Here is a 21,326-nt window from a genome sequence, read left to right on the forward strand (position 1 = left end):
AAATGTGAGAATTGAGGATAGGCTTATAAAGATGATAGACCAAAATACAAAATGAGGGTTGTCCACAAATGTATGAATAAATGTGCCTGAGACATTTAAGGAAAAATGTCACAAATTGATAGCTAAATTGAGAAAGACCTCACTGCCTTCTATCCATCAATGTAGGGACTGCATGGTGTTCATCAAGTTGTGTGTGTGAGTGGTTGTTTGTTTGTTTTAAATATACAAAAGCCAAATCTTACTGCAACACACGCAAGATAGTTGGGACAGTTGAGTGTTTACCACTGTGTAACATTTTCTTTTTAATATCGCATATTAAGCTTTTGGGCACTGAAGACACAAGTTGGTTAAGTTTAGCAAGCAGAATCATTCCCCTCCCCACACCCCAAATCCAATCCATTATTCAGGACTTAGCTGAGAATGGGTACAGGCCTTCATTTCCATATTTTGCACTTCATAATGTGCTACACATTCTCAATTGGAGATGAGTCATAACTTCTCTTAGGTTAGTCTATTTCCCACTCTCTATGCTTATGCAGTCACGCGCTTTTAATCCAGACAGAATATGGATCGGTGTTGTCCTGCTGGAAAATGAAGGGATGTTGCTAAAACATGACCTTGTCCGGATGGTGGCAAATGTTTCTCAAATTTGTATATACCTTTGTGTTGATGGTGCCCTGACAGATGTACCTTTTGTAATGGGCACTTGTATACGCCCATACTGTGACACCTGCTGTCTTTTGGACCTGACGGCGATAATCGCTTGGATGGTCTTTTCCATAACAACTGTGAAATGTGACTTATTAGATAGAACTTTTTGTTCCCAGCAGGAAATTTGGCTTTTAACAGAAGCTTTTTAAATAAATAAATACTGTACATAAATATACACAAGAATATTAAGCAAAAATGACACCTTTTATTGACTAACTAGAAAAATTACAATATGCAAGAAGGGGCCCCAAGTTGCCTCAAAACTTGCATATTGTAATATTTCTAGTTGGCACATACTGTAAGAGGTGTAATTTTGCTTAAGTCCTTACCATATCCTTAATGGCTAACACAATACAACACCCTAGTACTATAATACACACAAGAAAATTAAAAAGAGAGGTTCTGACTTGGCTGTCATAGTGAGGCATTATGCAGATGTATTTCTGTTGGAGCCCCAGTAGCGTTTCATGACACATTTCTGCTGAATAATTTGTTTGCATAAAGTACTCGGCATTCAGCATGATTCCTTTTGAGTTCTCATTTCAGATGAGACAGAGCCTAGAGACGTTGACAGTAAATTGGCTTCGTGTATGCACTGGCAAATGATATTAACTGACAAAGGTTTACTGAAGTATTCAGGAGTCCATGTGTGACATCCATTACAGACGCATGATTGCTTCTAAGACCTCAAAGATCATGAGTGGTTAGAAGTGGTTTTTTGGCCTTGCCCTTTACACACACAAATTGGACGGGATTAATCAATTTTTTAAATATATTTTACACTGTATAGAATGAAATGCTCAAAATCCTACTGATGGTGGTTTTTTTTTTTTTTTTTTTCTTTTTTTTTTCCCCATCTTTGGAAATGCTATTCTCAAAGTGTTTTTTCTGTTGACAAATTGAGTCTTAACCCTTTCTTGGTCCTAAATGATTTTTGGTGGCTTATTGTATATTATAACAGATTCACATCACCTTGTTTCAACTTGCCCCGGCATTATTAGTCCCAAGCTACCTGTGTGCCAAACTTTTTTTTTTTTTTTTATGTGTGGCATCTACTTTAGAATAAATGTATGTCCTGATGAAAAAGATGCAGTTGATTAGGTAAAACATAAAATATCTTGACTTTACACTGTTTTGTTTTAATATACCAAGTACATTTTGAAATCACTGTTTTTAATTAGCGTTTTCCATGCTGTCGCAACTTTTTTGGAATTTCATTTGTCTGTCTGTATCCACACTGAAATTAGAGCAATTAAAAGATGAATGAAATGTTAAGACATGCTTTTGACTTTGGCTTTCAGCATCTTTTCACTTTCTTTAACATGATTTTAATATATAAAATGAAGCATTAAGTGTCAGGTAAGAATTTTGTAATATTTTACTGACCATGTTTTGGGGATTTTTTTCCCCCTATTTTTTAAATGCAACACATATAGTAGAAAGGATAAGAAACCAAACTGGAACAATTTAGGCCATTGTGTGTATTACGGTGAGGTATTTTAAAAGAAAATCTGCGGACATATGTGTGATGCATTGCTGTGTGTTGCTAAGGTCATATCATCTGTCCTGTCTTGGCTTGTCTGGGTGTTTGGTTCTTCATAATGGTCCTTAAAATAGTGTTGATGTGGAGGGTAAAGAAGACCATTCATAAGACATGGTACAACAAATGCTGAAACCACATGCTTTCAGAAAGGCTGGTTACAAATTCAGCTCCTCAACAGAAACTGTAACAGACTCTGGCCATATACTGATGCCTAATGCTTCGTATTTCCAGGTGTGACATTTGCAGCAAAGGGCTACTTCGACGCTCTGGTGAGGATGGGGGAGCTTGCCAGCGAAAGTCAAGGCTCTAAGGATCTTGGTGAGTCACAGAGCCGCTGTTGGTGGGACATAAGAGGTTTGATAGCAGTATACTGGTGTAGAGTAGTAGCTGCTTTGTGCAACTGCCTTGTTGTACACTGGGTAGATTCTGCTTTCCAACCAGATGATAACACTTAACAGAGCTCATATTATGATCCAGTTTTTTTTTTTTGTTTTTTTTTGTTTTTTTTATATATATATATATATATAAATATTACTTATTAGCTTCTTGCATTTTATTGGATATTTTGATAATCACATTCTGAATGTTTGTTTCTATAGAACTAGTGTTTTTGTATATGTCTTTGAAGTGAATTGTCATCTGATTGGAATCGGAAACTGCCTGCTGCCTTGGCACTGGCAAACTATATTTTAGAATTTCCTTTTTTCTGTTAGGAAAGAGAAGAACATTGTTTTTTGCGTACCTTGTAAGAAAATTATTTCACCCTGGGGACAACAAAATAAGCACTGGTTAGCTTCACTCATTGACAAAAGAGAACAACCAATTTGCTGCTTTTATAGATTTTTGTTGGGTGCAATCTGATCTTCTAATATAACTGAATAACAAGGACAACTGTTCCTGTACTTGTACTGTTTCTCACAATCCATTGTGATATTTTAGAACATTCAAAAGAACCTTCAATAAATAGTCAACATTGTATCATCACATTATAATTTGTTCTTAAATACCTTGAAGAGATGGCAATTTTTTTTCAATGACCAACCTGAAGTAACTAATGCGTACATGAAAAACCAATTATGTTGAAAAATGATGTATTTAACTTCTGTATTGCTATTTTGATGATTTTAAATTTTTTGCTTTCCTTTTTTAAAACTATATTTTACTACTTTTTTCTCAGTTTTTTTTACAGATGTAAATGCAGATTTGTATCATGTGATAGTAAAATGAAAATGGTCAAGTGATTCTTTGCCTTTTTTGATGACCACGCACTAATCATGCCAAAATTTAAATGAAATGAACCGTTCCATATCAAGATCTGGAGCAATCGCTGCCAACAGTAAGGGTAAGAAGTATTCCAGTCACCACTATTTTCTCAGACCACATCAGGAGAAGCATGATCTAAAATAAGTAACTCTTATAATGATCGTTAACTCTTAGCCGATGGGCCCTTTTTATCATTATTCTTTAAAACAAGAAAACTCATACCCCATAGAAGAAACCCGCTTCACACAGAATATATTCCTCCCCTACTGCCGCTGGAAACCCTGAAAGTACCTGTTAATAGCAGTACCACTGTTTAAATCGCCAGCACCACAGGGTGCTCAGCCCCTTGGGAATGCTTTTTAGCAAGTTGTCAAACATCTAGAGATTTTGTGGTCCATCACCTGCCTGCTACTATTCTCCTAGCCTTTATTACATTATTTGAAAAAAGATGAACACTTGATAAGGTGGGCTTATTGATTCCACAAGCAGATAGGCCATTGGTGAGGCTGCTGCTGGAATGCCCCCTTTAGCCTGCTGCTACTGCTTCTTTGGAGCATTAAATAACTTGCCTAAGTAACTCATTACCTTTTTTATGGCCATTTTTTGATCTTTCACCATTTCCATCTGACAAACGTTTGGCAAAGTGGAGATGAATGACAAAAAATGGCAGATATATACTGCAGTTATCTCAGAGGTTGAGAATAAAAAAAAACATATGAAGAATCCAAGCTCAAATTTATGTTATGGCTGACAAATGTTTATCTACTGTATGATTTTTCAGATAGTTCAAGCTGATAATTATCCACACCTCGGATATTTCAAACCGATTTAATTATCAACAAACAGCATTAGGCTATTTAAGAGTAAAATTTTTCAGCAAGTCCTGATCGTTAAGTCGCATCTGTTAAACCCATTGGTGACGGTGACTGGAATACCTTCTTGCCCTTAGTTTTGACATCCCTTTCCCCATCCCTTGATGTTGATTCATCCTTTGATTTCATTTAATTTTGATACAATTACTACATGGTCATGAAAAAAGATATGGTCTCCAAGCAGACATAGACTAATAGTCAAGGCATGTTCAATGTGCAATCAGAATGGACACAAATTGAAATAAAATACAATTTTTATATTTCATTTAGGGGTACTCCAATGAAGTGTGGTGGTTTTTAAGAGATGATTGCAACAGCTTTCATGCTACAGAATTGGCTGGATTCATTGTTGTTTTTGGGGGACGGGGGGTGTCTGTGATTGGGGTTTTTTATTTTAAATACTTGCATATAAAGAAAGGGCACAGTCCCACATAACCAGCCAGGTAGAAGCCTTGTTTATGGCATCAAAGAAGATTAAATGCAGTTACAAGCGGTCATGTTGTTCAATTTCTTCTGTAATAATATATAAAGGTTTTTTTGTTTTTTTATTTATAACCAGACCTTCCTAATTCTTGAGGTGTAATTAGAAGTATGGATTACCATTTTTAATTATGCAGAACCTGTTAGCTAGAAAAACATACTGTATGACACACACACACACAAAACACAGCAAAACCCTTTGAAAATAAATAAATAAGCCGCAAATATAATGTTTAAGACATTTATGTAAGAGGTTAACATATTTAACAAATAAAATAAACACCTTTTGATTTTAAGCTAAGAAGCCTATTGTTTACTAGGAATCGATTTCAATGACTTCCTTCTTTTCTTTTTGTAATTGAAAATGTGAGTTGCTGTATTAAACAAAAGCTCACTCACAATCTAAACTCTAATGAACTCGGACAATTTAAAATGGACATTGCTTATCAAAATAGCTTCTTGCCGTTTTTTGTCTAAATACACAGTATGACTCCTCTTGATTCCCTTTTCTCAGTTTATTAATCCACTTTCTTCAATGTGGATGCTAAATTTTTAGTCCCCTCCATCTCTGGTAAAGTCTTCTTTGATGCTTTCTTTACAGAATGTTTACTGCAATGAAAAAATACATGCAATAGGCTAGCTGACCTACTGTAATTCCTCATGTAAAAGAGCACCACTACTAAATTACCATAAAACATAAAGCTGATGCTGAAAAAATTTGCTTTTGCAATTGCCCCTTTTCTTTTAACTGATCATTGATCAAGTCTTTTGTTGTGAAAATTTCCTAATTTACATCTGTGGCCAATGAATTGGAGCATCACTAATTGAATTTCAAATTGGTACAAATATTTGGTTTACTGCTTTTCAATGAATACACAATCTGTTAATTGCCCCCCCCCCCCCCCCAACTGACATTAAAAATCATGCCAGAATTAATGTATTTTACATGTTTAAATATATTTAGCACAGATAATTTTCTATAAGGCAAGGTTGTCTGTGTAGTTTGGCTTATTGGTTGTTGTACTTTACGGTATAATGGACTTTAAGAAATTCTAAATTGTTGGCAATTAGTAAAATCACGAGGGTTTCTTGGACTGTAAAATTTTATTTTGAATAAAGAGTTTAGTATTTCTTTGTTGGTAGTATTTCTCAGATGTTTAAATATTGAGCCAATGGGTGGAGTGTGGAAAGTTCTTAATAGTAGTGCCATATGATACTTTATTTGAAGTTTATTGGTGTATTGAGAAATTGACTTTTTTTTTTTAATATTGCTCACGCAGTCAATCAGTAAATTTATTTGTTTAGGAATCACACAGGTACTGTATACCGTTTCTGTTGTTATCCCTTCTAAAATGTTCAGTATAAGTAAAAATGGAAAATACCAATTCTCTGCTTAATGGCATTAACTTTTCTCCTTTTTTCCACATGTTTTTTTTGTTGGTTAAAAAGCATTCTGAGAATTGCTTGGTTTCTTCTAAGGCAGCAAGTTATCAGAGTGGTTAATGCTTATTCGGCATATCCCCAGAGACAAGGCTTTGAATCCTCACTTAATCATTATTGACTTTGTTGGTATACACTGATTTTATTGTACATTTGTTTTTTAAGATGTTTGGTAGCTCTGAAAAAGCCTTTCTTAATGTGGGTGTGCTTAGTAGAGCACTGACATCCTATCCAGTGTTGGTTCTGGCTTGTGTCTGATGTGGTTGGGATAGGTTGTAGCACTATTATATTACCCTGTAATAGTATTAAAGGGTATAGAAAGTGGGTGCAAAGATTGTGGCATCTGTTCTTTTGTATTATAAACCTATTACCCAGGTTGTACTCCTGAAACACACACATGAAACCACGGTACCAGATAGTTCTCACTATGTCTATAGGTTAATCTTGCGTTTTATTGCTCAGGTCCTCTATGATTACAAGCTTTTAAGTAGTGACTGAAAAATAAAGATATATCTTTATTTTTCAGTCACTATTTAAAGCTTGTAATCATAGATGACCTAAGCAATAAACCGCTATATATAATATACATATAATATAATTGCAAAACAATGCTTATATAGGGCTGTATTTTTATTTTTGTATAAATTGCTTTTCACATGCAGAATAGTGATGCAGTGGCTAGCATCCAGCATTCTGAAATTTACATTGTTTTCCCAGTGTGAACTGGGTTTAATGGGATTGTGGAAGGGTTCTAACGTTCGTTCGTGCCTTGCCCATGATGTTACCACAATTGGGTCCAGCCCCAAAATGTTATGTTAAAGTGAAATTTATTATTATTAAAAAGTAAAATGGTACTGCTTTTCCTCTGACACCAGATCCTGCTTTGTGAATTACAGGAAAATAGTATGGGCTTGCATGCAGTTTTTGAAATGATGCTGCTGTATCTCCCAGACTTTCCATCTCTCTACATCTTATACATATATATGTATGTATGTGTGTATATGTATTAGGGGTGGGCGGTATGACCAAAATTCTATATCACGGTATTTTTCTAAATTATCACGGTTTCACGGTATTCGACGGTATTTTTTTTTCCCCATGCATGAGTGGATGTTAACCACATTTTCCACTGCAATTACTGGCTAAAAATAACCTACCATATTCCACCGTCAAGAGTATTGTACATTGTACAAAAAACTATTTTAATGTGCACACAAGTATTAATACAGTTTTGCATTGCCCCATAAAGTGATAGTTTTCAAGGGGGTGGCACTAATGGAGAAGGTATCACATTGCATGACAGATGCAGTCAAAATATAGAACCTTTTTATTGAACAAATTTTGGAAAAACAAACTAATTTTGACAACATATTTTCAACCATACAAAGAAGCATTTAGACTTCGTAAAATATACAGAAGTGCTGGTCAAAAATTGTATTGCACCGAATATGTCTTAGAAAAGGAATAAATAGTAAATATTTTTTGTAAACCAACTACACTTTCTGTTAATGTTAACAATCTCTGTCCACTGACATGTTAAAGTGACTTTTTAAACAACTTTATCATTAAACTGCATAATATTTAAACTAATAAATTAATAGTATTATTACGGATAGTTGCACTATTACTTCAAGACTTCAAGCCCAAGTTCATTACACAGTATTCACCAAATTAAAATAAAACAAGTGCAACTTCATTATTTACCAACTGAACCATCATTTAGGCAAACTGCATTAATATGGACCATGCTTCAAGCTAAGCTATACTGGGAAGAAAAAAACAAACTACATGTCGAGAACAAAGTCGACATTTCCACTTTATTCTCATAGTTTACTTCATAATTAAAGTAGAATGTCGTAAACTAAACTTCTTCCTAAAATCAATGTTTAATCAATTACTTAATTTACCCCATCATAAATTAATGCAGCACATTATATGCTTTGTGTTACGTTCCCCGACCCAGTGGTTAATCACTACGCTTCTTAAACTGACTTCCTCCGCACTAAGAGAAGACCGCGATCACCATACAGAATCCATTCACTTCATGATGTTCCTGCTTTCTGAAAATTTAGAATGCTAAGATAAATACTTGATATCATTTTCATGATGAAATGCATTAAAGCAGGTATTACACATGCACGGTAGTGAGGCGGTAGTGCTGCTCCCTCGCAGTAAGGAGTACCCAGGTGTATGTTCAGTGTAGAGAACTTTATGGCAGGTGTGACGAGGCTCCAAAAAACTGGATGTATGAATAGCTATCACACAGGTTTAACTTAAATATTGTGTAAATGTTGGGTTTGTGATCTGCTGGTCGGAGACACGAACACAGAATTCAATGCATGTTCTTCTGAGCGGGCTATCTTTATTGCATGCATGCTGTCTCTATCTGACGTACCAAAACCCCAGTTCCTATCCTTCCTTTTTCTTTCACCACATAACCAATCACCACACGATAAACGTCTTTGTGAAATTAAAACTAGTTATAAACTTAGCCCATGGAGTGTTCAGAACTTTAAAAATATCTTCGTTATACATGTTTAATTATGCCATCCATTCAGAGTTGCGCCCATCTCTGAACGAGTCGCCAGCACATCGCAGGATGAATACAAGCAAAACATACACTAGCAGGGTCAATATAGCACAACAAAACCCTACATCCTACATGACTTTGAAAGGAAACTGAAGCACACCGAGTAAACCCACCAGAAAAACATGCAAATGCAAGGCAGGCACACCGCCGTGCCCCCATATGATTAATGCATGCTTTATTGCATTTCACCATGAAAATTATATTAAGTATTTATCTTAGCATTCTAAATGTTCAGAGAGCAGGAAGATCATGAAGTGAATGTATTCTGTGCGGCGATCGCTGCCGGCGCCTCCTCTTAGTGCAAGAAGAAGTCAGTTTAAGAATCACTTAACACAAAGCATTTAATGTGCTATATAACTTATGACGGGGTTTGAGAAAATCTAGTAAATTAAATATTCATTTTACGATGAAGTTTAATTTACGATGTTCTACTTTAATGACAAATTACAAGAATAAAGTCAACATGTTGACTTTATTCTCGTCATAAGCGTCAAGATTAAAGTGGAAATGTCGAGAATAAAGTCAACATGTCGTCACACTATTACACAGTACCCAGGTACGTTACACTGTATTGAAAACAAATAAAACAAGTACAACTTGGCTTGCAGTATTATCCAGTAGTATAGAAACAGTATTTACACATCTGACCTTTTAAAACTAGAGTATCTCCAGGCGACGGACGTGACTCCTTTTTTTTCGGCAAAATTCAGCTTTATCGTCGGCTTCAGTTTCGGAATGTTCTCTGTCCATTTTCACCGCGCAATACCTATGCTACCGCTACCTATTTAGTGGTGTAGCAGTGAAAAAGAGCCCTAGTGCAACAAATCTGTTTAGCAGTGTAGCAGTGAGAAAGGTCCCCACTTGAACAGTTTCCTGCTGCGCCACGTTCCGAACGTCGTTTAGGCAATTTAAACCGGTGTTGCGGTATAAGAAAAATCCATATCATAAAAAAAATAAAAAACGGTTTTCGGTATGAACCGGTATACCGCCCAGCACTAATATGTATATATTATATATATGAATTATATATAAATACAGCACTGTGCAAAAGTTTTAGGCAGGTGTGAAAAAATGCTGTAAACGAATGCTTTCAAAAATGGAAGTGTTAATCATTTTCATCAATGAAAAAAAAAAAAAAATACAGTGAATGAACAAAAAAGAAATCTAAATCAAATCAATATTTGGTGTGACCACCCTTTGCCTTCAAAACAGCATCAATTCTTCTAGATACACTTGCACACAGTTTTTGAAGGAACTCGGCTGGTAGGTTGTTCCAAACATCTTGGAGAACTAACCACAGATCTTCTGTGGATGTAGGCTTCCTCACATCCTTCTGTCTCTTCATGTAATCCCAGACACACTCGATGATCAGGACTCTGTGGGGGCCGTAACATCTCTTCCAGGACTTCTTGTTCTTCTTTACGCTGAAGATACAGTAGTTCTTAATGACTTTGGCTGTATGTTTGGGGTCGTTGTCCTGCTGCAGAATAAATTTGGGGCCAATCATACGCCTCCCTGATGGTATTGCATGATGGATAAGTATCTGCCTGTATTTCTCAGCATTGAGAACACCATTTAATCCTGACCAAATCTCCAACTCCATTTGCAGAAATGCAGCCCCAAGCGTTCAAGGAACCTCCATCATGCTTCACTGTTGCCTGCAAACACTCATTATTGTACTGCTGTCCAGCCCTTCGACGAACAAACTGCCTTCTGCTACAGCCAAATATTTCAAATTTTGACTCCTCAGTCCAGAGCACCTGCTGCCATTTTTCTGCACCCCAGTTCCTATGTTTTCGTGCATACTTGAGTCATTTGGCCTTGTTTTCACGTCGGAGGTATGGCTTTTTGGCTGCAACTCTTTCATGAAGACCACTTCTGGCCAGACTTCTCTGGACAGTAGATGGGTATAACTGGCTCTGACTGATTTCTGCCAGTTCTGAGCTGATGGCGCTGATAGCACTGCTGGACATCTTCCGATTTTGAAGGGTAATAAGCTTGATGTGTCTTTCATCTGCTGCACTAAGTTTCCTTGGCCGACCACTGCGTCTACGATCCTTAATGTTGCCCATTTCTTTGTGCTTCTTCAAAAGAGCTTGAACAGCACATCTTGAAACCCCAGTCTGCTTTGAAATCTTTGTCTGGGAGAGACCTTGCTGATGCAGTATAACTACCTTGTGTCTTGTTGCTGTGCTCAATCTTGCCATGACATGAAACGGTCTTCCTCAACCTCACCTTGGTAGCAGAGTTTGGCTGTTCCTCACCCAGTTTTAACCCTCTTACACAGCTATTTCTGTTTCATTTAATGACTGGGTTTCAACCTACATATTACATTGATGATCATTAGCACCTGTTTGGTAGAATTGGTTGATCATACAACTGACTATAATCCTACAAAATACCTGACTTTGTGCAAGTGTACCTATAAGAATTGATGCTGGTTTGAAGGCAAAAGGTAGTACCACCAAATATTGATTTGATTTAGATTTTTCTTTTGTTTGCTCACTTTGTTTATTGTTATCAATTTACAAAATGCAATCATAATTTATATTTCTGAAAGCATTCTTTGTTTACAGCATTTTTTCACACCTGCCTAAAACTTTTGCACAGTAGTGTGTGTGTCTGTGTGTACGTTTCATTTGTCTCTCTTCCCTTGACCCAAACCTGTTACCTAACATACTCATTGTTATCAATAAAATTTAAAAAGTGTTTTATTTGCATCCCCATTTTAAACCAAGGTTAGAATTCATAAAACAGTGCCTGAGACATTATTTAAAAAAAAAAAAACCTGCTGAAAATACTGTAATCTGTGACAATCTTTTGTACACTGCTTAGAAAAAAAAAGATATTTAATTCTGTTTTGAGCTCATTGTAATAGTGGACTTCATAAGTACCATCACAAACTAATGGATCGTTAAACTATTATTGAGTTGGTGTGGGTAATTGTAAGGAGCAGTGGAGCGGTGTGTGTTGGTTTAAATAATAATGCAAGCACAAATGTTTGCATTATAACTTTTTTTTTTTTTCAATTTTTTCAGCATACATTTTTAATAGGCTTATACAGTGTTTGCATTTGAACTGTGCTATACTTAATGAAAAGGGGACATTTTTATTGACAATACCTTGCTGAAATTGACGGATGTTTCAGTCTTCAGCTATTTTTGTGTTGTTTGAATTGTACATTAGACTACAGACATTCATAGTCATCCAAAATGATTGCTGCTCTTTTGATGATGCATTTCAGATTAATATTCGATTCCAGTTTACATAATTCTATTAATATGGACAGCCAGTGGGGTTCTGTTCTGCCATATGAATCAAGGACATTACATCTGCCATACTGAGCGGAGTTGCTCGATGCTTAATCTTGTTTGACACAAATTGTGACTGTTGTGCAGCCTGTGAATGAACCTCGATTTTTATGGGTGTGGAGGTAGTGGTGTATACTGAACCTTGCTGAGGCAGATTCTTTTACAAATAAAGCAAAATTGTCTAAAACTTCATTCTATAAACTTTACATTTGTTAATTTAGTATATGCGGTTTGCTATGGAGAGGGTTTACAGAGAATAACTTCACACGGACCTGGTACGGAATACCATTTGTATGAAATTTACATAAGTAGGAAAACGAAAATGTAGTAGTCTATAAAATGTACATAATACATTAATATTTGATGGCTTATTTATGCATTTTTAAATGTTTAATTTTTATCTCAGTAGTTAAATTACTGCAAGTTTTATTTTTAAAGACTGTTTTTTATATAACACTGAGATTTTTCCAAATCTTAAATTTACTTTTAATGCCAGCATTATTGACTTCAGAATGCCACTTTTCATTTTATATATCTGTCAGTCAAGACCAATGTATTACGTCAAATTTTGGAACCTGGTAAGGTCTACATTGGATGATTGTTAGGTACTGGTGTTTGTTTGTTTGTTTGTGTTTTACCTTTTTTCATAAGGTTTCTTAAAAACTCAATCTCTTATTACTTTTTTGTCATAGATATTTCTCAGAATTTTATTTTGATTGTGTTTCTTTCCTACTGAAGTTCTTCCTGTTACCCTAAGGATTAGGAAAAGTGCTAGTATGGGTTAGATCTAGCGCGAATATTGAGCTGAGATATGACTATATATAAATTTATTTTGTAAAAAAGATGCATTGTTTTTAGATTTATTTTTCTGTTCTGAAGTAGACTAACCCACAAACTTGATTTTTTTTTTTTATTATCATGTAACTGCTCAACTGTCTTAACAAAAAGTCCTATTGTTATTTGACCAAATAAACCAAGAATACCACTCCTTCACTTACACCCCCTCAAACAATTGTGTTCTTTTTATGTATGTATTTATTTTTCTTCCATGTTTTATTTTTGAAAGGTAACCCCTCCTCGATATACTCCTACTGGCAGTAAGGATGATAGATTTAATTTTATTATTCCCGTTTAAATGCAATTGCACTTCTTTTTATATGCATGCTATTCATTATTGCATAGTGCTGACCTTATTTTGGTGTGCAATGTTTTAGTTGGAATGATTTTTAGAAAAGGTGTGCACTGCTTACATTTATATAATAAAAAAATATTGTGTAATTATTCTGGACAGTACAGGATTAGGGAGTAGTGGAGATTATGGCCAGTCCTTCCAGTCTTGGTCTGCCCACTATGTGTGAACAGTTTACATATTCTCCGTGTGTGTGTGTGTAGGGTGGGGTAGAAGGATTTTGGTGTGTTCCAGTTTATCAGGCATCTTAAAGAGCAGGGTACATTGATTGGAGATTGTAATTTTGGTCTGCTATGGATTCTTTCTCTCCCTTTTATCTCTGGATTAACACAATTTAAAATGTAGTATTTAAGACCATAACAGTGATTCTTTTTGGTCCTGTCAAGCTGTAATGCATGATGGAAATTCTTATCTGAAGAGGGATGTGTGTGGGTGTTTTGTCGTGTTTGACTACTTTTAATTTTTTAAAGAAATCAATTAATTAAAATTTGAAAAATAAAAATGACATCCTATGTCATTTTGGGGGCTGGACAGAATGATGCAATAAACCGGTTGTTACCCAACCTAAAAATGTATCTGTGTTTTTAAAGGCATGTCTTTTGCGAGTGTCTGTCTGTGTTTTATAACTGTTTTGTTTTGATTGCTTATAACTTTCAGTTGTATTTTTCCATTTCTTCTTTGTAGTATTTCTGAATATTTACTTGTACATTCACCAGAAGTCATTGATTATTTTTGCAGGACACCTGTTACAAAAACAGTCTTAAGCAGGCTTCCTAAACCCATTTCAAATCGGATTAGAGTTCACCAGGATCATTCTTGGGATTTAACTGAACTGCTCAGATCACCTGGGATAAATATGTATTGTAAATTAATTCCCATGGTTCAGATTAAAAGATTGTGAAGGAGTGGGTAAATACCATTTTTAGCTTGCTTTTGGTTTAAAATCTGTAAGTTTACTTCTCAATCTTTATAACCTGTAAAATTGTAAAGCACAGAAATGATTTTTTGTGCACGCCTGCTGATGGTAACTTTAAGTCAAGAATGATTATTCATAATACACTCTTACATGACATTAAGCCAATTTGTTCAGCTGTGTGTGTAGGACATCATTGGTACTAGTATATTGTCTAGGATACTTTTTCCTTTAAGTAATTCTACAATCTTGTACTTGACGAAATTATGGGTAAATAGCTCTTTCTGTTCAGCTGAGTGCATGTTTCATGATAACCCACATTTTCTACTTGCAGTAGGTGAAATTAAACAAATTTGATACCGATGGGCATAGAGTGATAGTGAATCATATTAGTTGAACCATTTTCCAAATAATGATAAAAGGTACATTGTGGAAGGAACAGGTTAGCAGGTAATAACAGTTCAAATAAGTTTGCCGAACAGATTATTTTATTACATCTGTTCAGTTTAGAGTCTGGAGTTGGTGTCTTTCCTAGCAGAGTTGGGTGCACATAGGAACTGACCCTGGACGGGGCAAAAGTCTCTATTACAGGTATTAGTGATTTTAAGAAAACCAACATAATAGTCTATTTACTTATTCAAAACATTAGCTTGCAGGTTTTATCTCTTGCTTTTTTCTAGGCTAGATGTTTTGAAATCTTCCTGTTTTGAAGTATTTTGTAAAATTTTTGTGTTTGAATATTTCAGTTTCGCTTTTGACTAGTATATGTACATTTGAGATTATATCTAAATAACCTTGCTAGAAGTGTTGTCATGCTTTTTTGAACAATTGGAGGCCTTTTAAAGAAAAATGTAGATACTGATTTGTAAATCGACCTACATTTCATAGTAGTAATACCATTATTATTATTTTTTTTTTTTTTTTTTTTTTCTGACTTTGTGTGACTAGTGAAATGTGATTCATTACATATGCTAATAATTTATGCCTTGTGGTCCGATTAGGTATTCTCATAATTAAGCAGATATTGGGTCATCCATCTCATGGCAAGTGTGTTATTTAAAGTTCAGTATTTTTCAAGGTGAAGTTTTCTTCTCAATCATGGTTGTATATACTGTATTTGCCACAAACTTGTATTCTAAGGTGGTGGTTTTTCCTTTTATAAATTTTAAATTCTTTTCCTATTGTTGCATTTTACAGTGGGGCTAATGGATACCCTGGTCCACACTTAAAACTTACCAAATATGTCCATTATTCCAGACAAATGCTAAGAGTATCGATCCATGTTTTGAGATTACACATATTTTGCAAAACAGTGTATACATGTCATTGTAATAAGGGGGGTGGGGGCACAAAACAAAACGTTGTGACATTTATCTGCTTGTAAAGGAAATTTTGTGACATCTTTCAGGGCTAGGGGTGTGGATTGACCTCTGAAAGTCCTCCCCAGGAGCTGCTAGGACAATGAATGTTGGTGCCCGGATGTGATATGCTGTCTGTGGTCTGTAGACAACTAGACAATAATAACTAAATTCACACGTGCTATCATTTACATTCTTTCACTATACCGAAACTTATTGCATTTTTCTTTTTTACTCTGCAGTTTCTTCCATCATGCGGCATCTCACACTTTCCAGTCAGTCAGTGGCAATCCATATGCCGTTCTTTCCCCCAGCTACTAGGGGCACAATCTGTCTACATTTTTTTCAGTCAACCCTGCAATAAATCTGTCATTAGGGGTATGGCTAATGTAGCCTCCAAACAAGATGATAGTTTGCAGGCTGGGCAAATTGGGTGCCAGTGCCTCTGACACAGCTCAGTTCAGCTGCTCGTGGTGCTCCTTTTTATGCAGACTTCTATAGGTAGCACACAGCGGTCATACTTGCCTCACAGCTCTAGTATCTACATTTAGTTTTTCTCCTTCTCCCTGTGTATTTACTGATTAATTGGTATGTGTCTGGGCATTTACTCACTAAAACATGTTTTCTTTTGGGCTTTTTTTGTCTCCCTCCTTGTCCTCTGCAAGAGTGACTCATCCTGCATTTTAAAAAGTTTAATTATTTGCTTTCTGTCACTTTTAATACTCTACTGTAATCTTGGATGTACAAGAGGTGCACAGAATGTAACAAGTGAAACGTTGCCGAAACAAACTAGGATTATCAGCAGGATATAGACTGGCACTGGGGACTTGTTGGGGTTATTATTGCTCCACACACGATACCTGTGAGCAGATAAGAGAACTGGAAATATAAAAAAAAAAAAGTGATATTTAAAAAAATTCTAGTTTCATTTCATTACCAAAATGATAACTGGTAAATGCCAAAGGCATATTTTCTTTAATCAGAACCTTTGCAGTTTCAATGTGTACGCATTCAGTAAGTTTTAAGGCTTTATTTCATGTTTGGACCCTTATACCCATTAGTCTAATTGTAAGATGCAAGAACACACGACATTTTCAATATTTGTAGAAAAAAACACTTTCATCTTAGTTTTCACTTCCCTCTTGGGGTCTGAGTGCATGGTCAGCCATTGAACAGCACCCCTGGAGCAATTGCAGGTTAAGGCCTTTGCTCAAGGGCCAAGCAAAGTAGGATCCCCTTTGGCAGTAACTGTGTTTTGAACTGGCAACCTTCCGGATACCAGCACAGATCCTTAGCCTCAGACCCATGCTGTTGGCTTTATAAATTGCTGATAATTTAATTCAGTCTAAAATTGCTTGGAAACCTTTTTAAGCATGTGTTTGTTCACTTTTTTTGTTCAAAATGTTCTGGTGGTTGGTTCATTGGTTTGCCTCGGTGATAATCCTTATTCTCATTGTTTTTCTGGAGTTACTGTAAATAGTTGAAGCTACAGCAAAAGCAGATCCACTTGTGATACCTCTTTCCATTCTTGCATAATTTAATCAGATATTTCTCCATTGATTTGATAGAGCAAAATATCTATGCAAGAATGGAAATAGTCAAAATTGTGCATTCTGATTGTGATATAAACTAGTTCTAAAATTTCTTAAAAGTACCAATTTAATGGTTGTTTACTGTTTTTGATTTTATGAAAGGCATGGCATGCCTAAAAGCCTGTTCACTTGCCCATATATCTGGTATTCCTTCGGCAGTAATCTGTCCATTATGTAAACCACTTTTTTACTGCATGTTAATGGTTTTAAAAAACCCTCAAACCATATTAGTAATAAATTTAGATCATTAGGATGTTTCATACTTGTTTGTTTGCCTTTTAACTCATGTTTGCAGCAGTATTTCTGCTATTATTTCAAGACCTTTTTTGTCCTGTATACAGTATCACTAATCCAGTGCTTAGATTTGTCTTATGAGAAAAGCAGATTTTCTGAGTATAGGGTGCAAAAGATAATTTTACAGATTGTCATAAGTTTCATTGTAAATAAGTAAATATTGATTGTTAAATCTTTTATACCTTACCTGTGTGGAATTCTTAAAATTGCTTGTGGCTTTTTTACTGGGGTGGGTGAGGGTTACATCAACAAAGGTTTCTAGGAACTTTTTCAAAAACCAATGTTTGTTTTGTAGGCACTCTATAAAAAATATTTTTCTGTGTACATTTCCTTATAAATCCACCTTTTTTGTAGTGGTTTTATTGGATGTATTCCCTATGTAGCCTTGAAGTTTGTGCTTCATTTCACTCTGGCCCTCACTAATGGACATTGAGTGCATTGAGAGAACCCTCTTGTGTGTCTCGTTTATCAAGTACAATCTCACTGTCTATTGAAGTCTTATCTTTGCTCAATATAGATTTTGTCTCTTTGTTTGTTTGTTTTTTGTTTTGTTTTTTTCTTTTGTCCCTTTTTTACAATGCATTGCATATTCAGAAGAGGCAGCATGTAGGTATTTTTAAGAGTTTTTTTTATTTTATTTTTTTTTTATACTTAAGTTCATTTTTTATTTTTTTGCTGCATGACTCATTTTTTTTTTTTGTTTTGATGTGATTTTGATTTAATTTTAATTTCCTTTTCTAAAGTTTTATTTTTTTTAATTTTTTTTTTTTTTTTAATTTATATTTTTCTTTGCCTTAAGTTTGGTATTATGTATTTTTGATTTGGAAATTATGTAATTCCATTCCTTAATGTAGTGGTAGATTTTGTTCATGACTTGACAATGCACCATCTTGTTCATTCGCGCTTCCTTCCTGTCACTTGTCCACCATGTTGTTGGCTGCATGGTTTTGCACGCTGCAATTAGTCATTTCCTTAATTTTAATATTGTGCTTTTGTTTGTTGTTGGGTTTTTTGTTTTCTTTTTTTTTTTTCTTTTTTTTTTCTTTTTTTTTTTTTTGTTTATTTTTTTTTCCCTTCCCCTTTCTCCTCTGCAGGGGATGTGCTGTTTCAAATGGCTGAAGTCCACCGGCAAATTCAAATGCAGTTAGAGGATATGGTAGGTTGGTTGTTTATAACATTTCTGTATTTGAGTTGTCGTGCCTATGTGCTTATGCATTTCAAAATTCTGTATTATGAATTGTCATCATTCAGGAGTTTATCTGGGTTACGTTTTCAACTGTCCGAATCCTTTGTGGAGATCCAGAGCCCATATACAACAGTCTAAAAAGCCGTTTAAATGTTATATTTACTCTTCTGTGTATTTTAATGAATAAAGCTTAGGCACTGAAAAATAGACAAAGTATACATTAACACATACTACTACACTGTAGAAAGGGAAGTTTTTTTTATTTCTGTTCTCCATAGAATCTTAAGTTACTGTATTATGTCAATTTTTCAGTAAACATGCAGTAATACTGCTTACAGAATTCTAGTGAAATGCAGTAGAAGTAGTAGTTTGATTGCAAGCTAGATTAATGTATGTTACACAATGCTTGGATTCAGTGCTGTTCTGTTAATTTCATTAATACATTTTGTGAGAACACTGGGACTGGAGGGAAGTCCAGCAGTTTTGTCTAATGTTGTGTTCACATTTATTTGCTGTTCTAGTGAGTATCGGCATTCTGACACAACCACACACAAATCTGAGAATCACCACTCTGAAGAACGGGCAAAAACCTTATCCAAGTCTTTTCATCATTAGTGCCTTACAAATCGAACAACTAAATTGCTATTTTTTTAATGTACTGCATGTGTTTTAAGCTAATCATTTTTGATAGGCCATAAAAATAGTAAACCTGATATTCTACTTTCATTTGTCAAATATTTTTCAAAAGGGAAATTTTTGATGTTCTTTGTAGAAGTAACAGTCTGGACTGCTACTGCTTTATACTTTTGAGCTACTAAAGTTAGAACTTCCTTGCTGTGATTTCATTGATTTTTTTTTTTTTTTTGACTTAATCATTAAATACTACGTACATACTTTTGCTGTGCTCAGATGGGATATATCATGTAATGTTATCAACAAAATTGGTTCTTTTTTATAAAGCATGAAAAATGGTAAATCCTAGATGAATTATCTTGAGTCTACAAATACTTAAATGTATGCCATTTAAGTGCTTTTTTTTAGAATCCATTTGTAATATCATTTACTATAGCTGTTCAAAATTATTTTTGTGGTCTGTGTGGTGGAAATAAATAAATGTTAAGTTGGATCACTGGAAAGGTGGCGTAATTTATTATGGTCCGTGCAACAGCAATGCCTAGCTTATTTCCAAACCGAATTCTCAACTAATATGTCATGTTAACTTTCAGAGATCTTTAACCAGTCTTAAAGACTCGCCATTGGGAAGCTATTGTGACTTGACTTTAATACTTATATAATAGGATCTGGCTTATCTATAAACATGTTTCCAGCTTATCTGTGTTACTTTTTGCAGTTAAAACTGATCATTTGAGTGTGAATGAGTCATTTTTTTTTCCTTTTCCAGTTAAAATCTTTCCACAATGAACTACTTTTGGAACTAGAAAAGAAGGTGGAACTGGATGCTAGATACCTCAGTGTAAGCACATATTTCTTGAATTTCAGAGCTTAGAGTGTGAAAAGTGTTATTGTTGAGTATTTCATTGGCAGTCCAGCTGTTAATTTGTACTTTATTCAGTATGATGTGCTTAAACTAGCCAAGACCTTTAACTTTTTTTCTTAATAAATTAGATTACTAAAATATTATGCAGGACACTTTCTTAACCTTTCTGAGGTGTTCAAAACTCTCCAGTCTTGGTTCCTTTCCTCTATCATCTTAGAGCATCCACCCAAGCTCTTCAACAATGCTCTGCACCCTCTCTGTGCAAGATGGCTTTATTTTAAATTGTTACCTAATGAATCTAAAGTTATACGCTATACAAGTCTTAAATATCAAGAAATCTTGGCTTTATTAAAATCTGTTATAATTTCAATTAAATCTTTTTGTTTCCATTAAATCAACCAATGCTAATTCAACATTTCGGACTGCAAGTGATTCTTTCTTTCAGAATGAAAATTGGTTATAGACCAACTTAGGCATTTTCCTACCCAGACGTTTACATAAGCTACTTTTTATTACAAAGTGTTGAAAGGGAGTTTCTGCATAAATGAAGTCCTCTGTCATAATTTTAGATTTACTCTTTATCTACCTGATATTGCCCCGGTAGGCAGCACTAAAGAAGTATCAGATGGAGCAGAAGAGTAAAAATGAGTCTCTGGAAAAATGTCAGGCTGAGCTTAAAAAGCTACGTAGGAAAAGCCAAGGAAGTAAGAATCCTCAGAAGTATGGTGAAAAAGAGATGCAGGTAATGTATAATGCTTTTTTCCCCATTCTTTCTCCAGTTACTGTATAACTTATTCTGAACTGTTATTTGTACTGTTCTTTTTAACTAAGCCTCAAAGGCAAGTGTGTCTACAACATTTATATCTCCCTCTAGGGAGGATCCAGTCCTCCCTGACCCCCCCTCCCCCCCACTACCCTGCTTATAATAGCTATTGAACAGCTTGTTTTGCTCGAGTAGTAGTCTCTCAGGGTTTGCTTCACACTTTTGTTGCATGTAATGAAGCTTCACAACTCAATTTTAAGAGCCTGAACTCTTACTATGTTACCTTATTATCAGTTATTCTGGAAATAATAATTTTAAACATC

General features: G+C 35.0%; 2 protein-coding genes across 16 annotated transcripts in view; one reads left to right on the forward strand and one right to left on the reverse strand.

Annotated features, from left to right (window-relative positions):
- aatkb (apoptosis-associated tyrosine kinase b) overlaps positions 1 to 21,326 on the reverse strand; it is a 770,376-nt gene that overhangs the window by 570,007 nt on the left and 179,043 nt on the right. The window lies entirely within an intron of this gene.
- The window catches only part of baiap2b (BAR/IMD domain containing adaptor protein 2b), a 94,452-nt gene that overhangs the window by 24,602 nt on the left and 48,524 nt on the right, over positions 1 to 21,326 (forward strand). For 9 of the 11 annotated variants that reach the window (XM_051936543.1, XM_051936546.1, XM_051936545.1 and 6 more), the window contains 4 exons: positions 2,486 to 2,572; positions 18,651 to 18,712; positions 20,145 to 20,216; positions 20,845 to 20,982. In XM_051936543.1, the coding sequence (XP_051792503.1) occupies positions 2,486 to 2,572; positions 18,651 to 18,712; positions 20,145 to 20,216; positions 20,845 to 20,982 (359 nt within the window). The remainder of the gene's footprint in view (positions 1 to 2,485; positions 2,573 to 18,650; positions 18,713 to 20,144; positions 20,217 to 20,844; positions 20,983 to 21,326) is intronic. The other 2 variants (XM_028820088.2, XM_051936549.1) reach the window with 1 other exon arrangement.

The sequence above is a fragment of the Erpetoichthys calabaricus genome, chromosome 14, assembly GCF_900747795.2.
Source record: "Erpetoichthys calabaricus chromosome 14, fErpCal1.3, whole genome shotgun sequence".
Lineage (NCBI taxonomy): Eukaryota > Metazoa > Chordata > Cladistia > Polypteriformes > Polypteridae > Erpetoichthys > Erpetoichthys calabaricus.